This window comes from Tupaia chinensis, unplaced genomic scaffold, assembly GCF_000334495.1.
Source record: "Tupaia chinensis unplaced genomic scaffold, TupChi_1.0 Scaffold000396_1, whole genome shotgun sequence".
Taxonomy (NCBI): domain Eukaryota; kingdom Metazoa; phylum Chordata; class Mammalia; order Scandentia; family Tupaiidae; genus Tupaia; species Tupaia belangeri.
Window position 1 is genome coordinate 1,350,716 of NW_006159898.1, and position 8,777 is coordinate 1,359,492.

Sequence of the window (8,777 nt, forward strand, 5' to 3'; positions counted from 1 at the left end):
AGGGAAAGGAACAGTCAAAAAAAGCCTGAGAAGGGGAAGGAAGTAAGGAAAGCTCATTTAATCCATATACAATAATTTACAGCCATTTTTTTTTTTGTAAAAAGGCATTAATAATAGATCACAAACAAGAAATTCCTGGCTATTTTACAGATAATAAGTACAGAATTTAAATATTCAAGCTTGTGATGAAAGCGGCAAGGTGGTCGCAGTGTACAATGTAAACAAGTAGCTTTGGAAAGTGAACAAAGTCCTTGAGTGTTTTTTCTTTATTAAGAAAAGAACTCTCTTTCATTCTTTCCTGAAACATGATCACAGGTCAGAGTAAAGTTCATATACAAACATAATTTAAATGGAGGTCAGTCTAAAATCACTGACTTAAAAAAACAGTTTTATCCAGCCTATATGCGAGGGCAGTGTTGAGGTCCCTGTAATAGTAAACATTTTCCATTTCTTTAAAAAAGAAAAAAAAAAAAGTACTACAATATTTGTAGTACAGTGCAGCATACTCCTTAAATATAAAAATATTTTCTCTTCTGTTGGGATAATAGACCTTGCATCCTGGAAAGAAGTAACAATACTGCTACTGATAGAAGATTTGTTTATATCTTTCAAGTCATGTAAGGCAATTACTGTGTTGGTTTATGATATATGGCTAAAAGAAAGGTCCAGAAAGACAAAGTATCAGTTTTTGTTATGTTTTCCGACTACTCCAGGTATGCTCAGGTGTACTTTTGTGTTCAATTGAATGTTCAAATGGAGATCTGGAGCCATAAGGAGACCTCTGATCTAGTGGTGACCTAGGGCCACTACTGGAAGCTCTGTGGTCCATTTGCCAGTCTGAATGATACCTATAATCCCTGGAAGATTTATGGTGTGTATATTCAGAACTTGACCGGTGGTCTGAATGTGACCGATGATCTGAGTGAGAACGATGATCAGAATGAGATCTATCTTTTAAATTTCCTTCCAAGTTTGACCTGTGATCTCTACTCCTGTGATCATCCAGTTTTCTGTGTTTCTCTCTGTCACTGTAATATCTAATAAAATAAAAATTGTGAATTTTAGCCAAATAATGCAAATTAATGTTTCCAAATAAAATAATTTTGAAAAACATAATATAAACATAAAAACACACTTTTAATCATGTACAAGCTCAGTGTTTCATTATAAACTTCAAAAATTATCTTGAAAATCACTGGGAAATATCTTTAGAAAAACTATTTGAACCATAAAACTAAGTGAACCATACAGAGTTTCTCAGATAACATTTTTCACATTAGAGAATTTGCTTACTTTCTAGACTACATATCACTAAATAAATTTTACTGAGTTTAATTAGAAGTAATTACTAAATGTATGTAGTCATTATATACTCCTTTCTAATATTAAGAACCATTATACAAATGATGTATTCATCACATAACAGCTTCTCAGAGTTGAAATTAATGCAGTGAGCATTAATAAAATATAGAGAATTCTTTAATTTCTGTATTTTTGAGCTTTGCTTTTATTCTTCTCAGTTTTCCAATTTACTATTGGTAATGATTACTAATTACTGAGAATGCTCCATTAACAATAAAGGAGTGGGACCAGTAGTTAGTGCAATGGCTATGTGACTGGACTCCCATGTAGTCAACCGTGGTTTGAGTCCCAGACTCATTCCACAGGCTTAAACTCACGCCAGGCATGGATGCACGCATGCCCAAGACCCCAAGAAGAGAATGGAAGAGAAGGGATTGTGGCATGGCCATCCCCCCCGGGGGGTGATTTATCGCTTTCTGTCTCTCTGTCTATTTCTGTCTTTATGGTAAGCACATGCGCGCCCTATAGCAAAAAAAAAAAGCTCTTTGACAACAACAAAAAAAAAAGGAATAATGCATCATGCTGTTGTTAATGAATTCCACAACTTACAATTACAGAACTCTGTATGCCAAAGTTCATCTCTTACTATGTATTTTATTGCAGTTTTATAATTCAAAAACCCTTTTACAGAGAAATTTAATGCACATTAAACACAGAAAAAGGCAAAATATTTGTAACCAAAATTTCTTTTTTGTCATAGGGCATGTGTACTTGCTGGAGAGAGATGGGGGATGGGAGGGAGTGAGAACGCATCTCCAAGGGGGATGGTCATACTGCAATCCCTTCTCCTCCATCTCTCCCTCCTTTTGAAATTTTGGGCATGCATGCACACACATCTGGGTTTTCCAAAATGCCAAGTCTGGGACTCAAGCTGCACCATCAGCCATGTGGGATACCAAGCACCTTAACCACTGGCTGGCCCTATGTAACCAATTTCAAAAGTTTACCTGCTATCTTGCTTGTAGTGATCCCAATCGCGATGATCTTTACCGTTACTAAAAGAAGAATAAGGTCTTTTCCTGGATTCGCTCTTTTTGTAAGAATCTCCCTGATGTCGGTCTTTATGATGATCGTGGTACTGAGACAAGTGTCTATCAGAAGAATAACTATCCCTGCTGCTATCATCATGATTTGTATTCTCTTTTAATCTTTCCACATCTGTTAGATTAAAAAAAGTCCAACTTCTATTAATGACATTTAAAAACATACATGGTAAACTTTGCTGCTAGATAACAAAATATCCTGTTTCAGGTTCTGCAAAACAAAATCAGTTTCCAAATACAGGAAGTTGAAGTACTTAGAAATGGTCTATCAAAGCAGTTAATTCTGCCTAAGTCACAATGGAAAAACATGTACCCATTTCCTTCACAGACACTGATTTTGTGACCCTTGTTCAGAGAAAATGCAGTATTATTTCCAAATGATATAAAAATGAGTATGCCCATTTTAACAATTATTCCATAATTTCTATAAACCTGCAAAAGGTTGATTTATTGAAAAGGTAATAACAATTATTCTTTAACAGAATACATTTTATGGAATAGTGTTTGTATTAGTGTTCTAAAATTTTTTCAATGTAAAGGTGCTTCTGAATAAATACAAGAACATTTTTCACAATTCAGCTTTCGTAAAAAACAAACAAGAAAAGAAACAATTTTTAGAGTTTCTTTCAAAAATAGTAAGGCTTTTACTTACCTGGATTTCTAACCATATGAGCATTCAAGTTGCTGTTCTGGTCACTGTTTTGCTAAAAATAAATGAACATATATGTAAGAATATTTTAAGTGGCTTCAAATCTTATAAAATAGGGGCAGGGGAATCCTTAAAGAGACAATCCAGGGTACCAGAAAATGGCATAATGGTTATACATTATTGGACTCCCGTGTAGTTGACTGTTATTAGAGTCCAGACCCAGCAGCTTACAACTCATGCAGGGCACACATGTGCGTGCGTGCATGTGTGTGTGTAGCAAGATCCTGAGACGAGAATGAAGGAGAACAAATCACCCCTTAGGGGGTGATTTCTCACTTTCTGTCTCTCTGGCAAGCACACGCACCCAACAGCAAAAATTTCTCTCTAAAAAAAGAAAGAAAAAATCCAGATTCTCATAAAGTCCTCTCATAAGATTTAGGGTGTATATGTGTGTGTGTATGTATGTATGTGTGTATATGTATATGTGTGTGTGTGTGCGCGTGTGTGTATACACACACATATATATAACATACAGGGTTTTTTTTTAAGGTTTTTGCCTTAGGGTATATGTACTCATGGTGGGTAGGGAGACAGAGAGAAAAATCAGAGAAATCACCCCCTAGAGAGATGGCCACACCATAACCCTTTTTCTCCATTCTCCTCTCAGGACTTTGGGCACACATGCACACATGCCCAGTGTGATTTTCAAGCTACCAGTCCGGAACTCAAGCCATGTGGGCGGTCTAGCATTTTAACCACAATGCCACTTGCTGGCCCCACACTTAGGAAGTATATATAAACTATTTGTCCCATGACTTAAAATAAAAATTGTCTTTGAAATTTTTTTTGGGGGGTGGGGGGTTGGGGAGTAGAGGTTTTTCCTATAGGACACATGCACTCGCTGGAAAGACAAAAAGAGAGAGATAGAAAGCAAAAAAAATAAATAAAAAAAAAAATCACCCCCCAGGGGGTTGGCCATTCCGCAGTCCCCTCTCCATTCTCCTCTCGGGATCTTGGGCACGCACGCACACGCGCCCAGTTGAGTTTAAGCCACTGGGTTTGGGACTTGAACCGCACGTAGCCATTATGCCATCTGCTGGTCCTGGAATAATTTTAAACTTAAAACAGAAAAGTTGAAAGAATAGTACGAAATATTTCAATATACCCTTTACCTAGCTTCCCCTAATGTTAATATTTTACATAACCATGGTATAAAGATCAAAATCAAGTAATTAACATTGGTACATAATTATTACCAGAACCAAGGACGTTATTTGGATTTCACATTATCCCACTACTGTTTTTTCTGCTCCAGATTCCAATTTAAAATAAATTGTCATGGGTTCTTGTAAGAGGCCCCCTAGTCTTATACACCTTGTTTTGATTATATTTATTTCTTCCGTGAGAGGGAGAGAGGCACCTACAAGGTTTTCACACCATGATCCATATCCAGTCTCAGCCAGCTAGGATTATGGCCACTTGTAAGTTCCTGGCATGTACAGGAAGACCTTAGACCTCAAACCCAGGACTCTCCCATGTGGGCAGCATTGCAGAGTACTGCCTTATCACTACATCACCATGGCTGGCCCAGATGATTATTCTTTAGAACGGCTTCAATTAGGGTTTGAGATTTTCTCATGATTAAAGTTATACATTTTTGGTAAGAATTCCACAAAAATGATGCACTTTTCTCAGTGCTCTATATCAGGGGTACACAATATTTGATATGTCATATTAATAGTGACATTAACCTTGACCACTTGTTTACAAGGTGTTAGGTAAGTTTCTACTAATTTCTATATGTAATTAATAAACATCTGGGGACCAGCAGATAATGTAACAGCTATGTCACTAGACTCTCATGTAGTTGACTGTGGTTCGAGTCCCGGACCCAGTGGCTTCAACTCACGCTGGGCGCGTTGCGTGCGTGCCCAAGATCCCGAGAGGAGAATGGAGGAGAAGAGACTGTGGCATGGCCATTTTCCCTGGGGAATGATTTTCTCACTTTCTGTCTCTCAGTCTCTCTGGCTAGCACACGTGCTCTATAGCAAAAACCTCTCCAATCAATCAATAAAAAACCCAAACATCTCAGAGATCTCCCAGACTATGCCAACATCCTGTTATTCTTGCCTGTTAATTTTAGCTTCCTTTGGTAGATCTTTCCTGGAATAATTATTACTGTGATGTTCTAATGGTGATTTTCTATTTTCCTTACTCTTTGGTTTTTGCCTTAGGACACATACTGTCACCAGAGATAGAGAGTCAGTGAGAGGGAAAGTGAGAAATCACTGCCCCAGCTACTCCCCGCCATGAGTGATGGCCCCACCACAATCCCTTCTCCTCCTAGACTCTTGGCAGTCGGCCAACGTAACTGGTACACCATCTGTCCCCCCTTACTCCTTTTATTCACAGAACTCTTTTGTAAGAATGTCTTATGGTTTTAGTAACAATAAAAAGTACAACGCACTAGTTTACCTGAGATTCCTGTCGTTTTTTAATAGCATGCTTATATAATTTATGTAATTTTCTTGCATCGAACTCAGTAAACTTAGATACAAAAATCCACAGGTTTCTAGAAGAAAAAAAAGAAAAATTAGCCTGATGGAAAATATTTGGCTTTCCCGTGGACTCGTTTCCACACAGTCCTCTATGAAAGTCTAAGGAGATTAATTCTTGTATTTAGTTTTTAAAACTTCACATACTGTTAAGACTAACCATTAAGTTTTAGTTCTCTACCATATTCCTTCATTTTTAAATCTTTGGAATGAAAAGCAGTAATTAATCCTTACTTGAAATGCACCAACCAGAAAAGTGTAAACTAGCAAGTCAGGAAGAATCCTAAGATATTCATAGTGTGATCTAGATTGGGTACATGAAGAAAAGGCATATGTTAACAGTTCATGTAGAAATACTATCATATAATATTCATTATAGTTATAAACAGTGGTCCTAAACAATACTTGACCAATGTCATTTTATGCTGGTAATGTAATGGTCACAAGTAACATGACCAGACTCTAACTGGGCACAGCATGGTGTTTCTAGGCCTCTCTTCCCATCCTAAGGTAGATATCAGTAATTAATCACAGACCATGGTGATTATTTCACAATGTATATCCAGTCATCAAATTATATACCTTAAATATATAAATTTGAGTTGTCAAATACAGGTGTCTCCAATCCCTGGGTCACAGCCCAGCCCATGGCTTCTTAGGAACTGGGCTGCACAGCAGGAGGTGAGCAGCGGGCCAGCAAGCAAGGTTCAACCGTATTTACAGCTGCTCCCATGGCTTGCATCACTGCATGAGCGCCACCTCCTGTCAGATCAGCGGCAGTACTAGATTCTCACAGGAGCAGGATCCCTATTGTGAACTGTGCACATGAAGGAGGTGGGCTTCATGCTCCTTATAAGGATCTAATGCCTGCTGATCTGTGGTGGAGCTGAGACGGTCATGCCAGTGCTGAGGAGCAGCTGCAAATACTGCATTATCACCCTAAACCATCCCCCTACTCCTACTAGTGGAAAAATAGTCTTCCCTGCAACTGGTCCCTGGTGCCAAAAAGGCTGGGGACCACTGATCAAATATACATCAAAAATAAGTAAATAAATAGAATACTGTATTAAGATAATGGTCATCAGAATACATAAATAAAAGGTATGACATTTGCCTTGAAATAAAATTTAAACATAAACTTCATTGAGAAAATGAGATGAATAATACCTGAATGAACTCACACCCACAGGAGAAAGAAAATTCACCTAGCCTTTAATGAATTTATAGAGACTATCTCTAAAATATACCATATTTACAGATAACTCACAATAGTAAAAGACAGAACACATTAAAAAACTATTTTGGAGAATGGCAGGTGGCGTGGTAGTTAAGGGTGCTGGACTCCCACATGGCTGACAACGGTTCAAATCCCAGACCTGGCAGCTTGCATTCTCTATTTCTTGCTGCCCCTCTCTGGCCAAAATACATAAATAAATAAATTAAATAATTTTTTTGAAAGAAAACCTACTATGTTGTTCATAGTTAAATTCATTTTTGTTTCTTGAAATGCCAGAGAGTATGTGCACTTGTACAGCAGAGGTGGGGAGGACTCGGGGAGAAATCACCCCTTGCAAGGCATAGTAACACGGCAATAACCTTTACTGCTCCACCTTGTCAGGATTTGGTGCATTCATACCATGAGCCCAGCATGTTCTTCAGGCCTTCTGGGCCAGGATTTGAATCATGGCTGCCATGAGATTTGGCTTCCTTAACCAGTAGGCTATGGGCTGGTGTCCATAATTCAATTCTTTTATTTAACAGAATTATGTTATTTATCATTATTTTTAAAGTTGACCAGAGAGAGGGAAAGTGAGAAAGCAAGCTGCCAGGTCTGGGACTTGAACGGAGGTTGACTCTATGGGTATCCAAGTGCCTTAACCACCATGCCACCTACCAGCCCCATAATTAAATTCTTTTATAAAAATACATTTTCTGGGGATGGTAAGTAGCATGGTGGTTAGGGCACTGGACTCTCACATGGCCAGCCATAATTCAAATCCTGGACCTGGGGGCTTGGTTTCCCACTTTCCTTTCTCTCTCTCTGTCTCTCTGGTCAAATTGAGAAATAATAAATAAAATTAAATAAATAATTATTTTTAAAAAATGCATTGTCCCCTAAAAAATCTCATCAGAAATTATATTCTGATTCTAGTTATGTTATCTGCACTACTATCTAACCTTGGAAAAGCACTAGAGCTGTCACCGGCATCAGCACTTTAAAAAACCTGAGAACCAGTGCCTCTTAAAAAAAACTCACATCTCAGGTCCTCCTTTGTCATACCCCATCCCAGCCCTGTAAAGCTTTTCACCTGAGTCCAATATCTTTCTTCTGTAAAGTAAGTAGTAATAATTGTTCAGATTTTGAAATGTAATGCTATTAAAAGGGTAAGTTAGAATGAGTACTTTAATCAGATCAAAGTAATTTGACAGATGAAAAAAATACAAACATACATTGTATTATTCGGCCATCACTTAATTACAGCGATCTTAAGAAAAACTAATGTACCATTTCAGTTTCTAAGTGAAAAAAAAAAAAAAAAAAAAAAAAAGAGAGAGAGAGAGATCTATAAACAAAAAAAGGAGGCAATTACAGTTATAGAAAAAATGTGCATAATATTGGGACCAGCAGATAGCGTAATGACTATGTCGCTAGACTCCCATGTAGTCAAAGGTGGTTGGAGTCCCAGACCCAGTGGCTTAAACTCATGCTGGGCGCATGTGTGTGCGTGCCCAAGATCCCGAGAGGAGAATGGAGAAGGGATTGCAGGATGCCCATCCCCCCTGGAGGATAATTTCTCACTTTCTGTCTGTCTCTGTCTTTCTGGCGAGCACATGGGCCCTATAGCAAAAACCTCTCAAAAAAAAAAAAGTGCATAATATCACAGTTTTATAATTACAGGTCAGGGTTCTGTCTTTGTAATTTTGGATGAGGTGTCTATTTTCATTCTGTACAATCTATGTTCTTGAGGGTAGGGAGATGCAACTGTTTACTAACAGGTCTTAATACAAACTATCTTTTTCTTATTTCTACATTTAAAACATCTTTCTATAAAAAAGCAGTCAGATGAGAGAAGCTAATTTACTTTCTGAGCTCTTTCTCCACTGGAGTTTTCCTGTTCCCCCTCCATCTTTACGGGAAGTTGGTATAACCAGAGACAGTGACAGCAG

At 37.9% G+C, this 8,777-nt stretch overlaps 1 protein-coding gene across 2 annotated transcripts in view; it reads right to left on the reverse strand.

Annotated features, from left to right (window-relative positions):
* Positions 1-4: 4 nt before the first annotated feature.
* CHD1 (chromodomain helicase DNA binding protein 1) overlaps positions 5-8,777 on the reverse strand; it is a 96,289-nt gene continuing 87,516 nt past the window's right edge. Inside the window, exons 33-36 of one of the 2 annotated variants that reach the window (XM_027774068.1) lie at positions 5,530-5,626; positions 3,058-3,109; positions 2,310-2,520; positions 5-1,037 (exon numbers count right to left, since the gene is read on the reverse strand). In XM_027774068.1, the coding sequence (XP_027629869.1) occupies positions 692-1,037; positions 2,310-2,520; positions 3,058-3,109; positions 5,530-5,626 (706 nt within the window). In that variant the 3' untranslated portion in view covers positions 5-691. The remainder of the gene's footprint in view (positions 1,038-2,309; positions 2,521-3,057; positions 3,110-5,529; positions 5,627-8,777) is intronic. The other variant, XM_006154154.3, reaches the window with a different exon arrangement.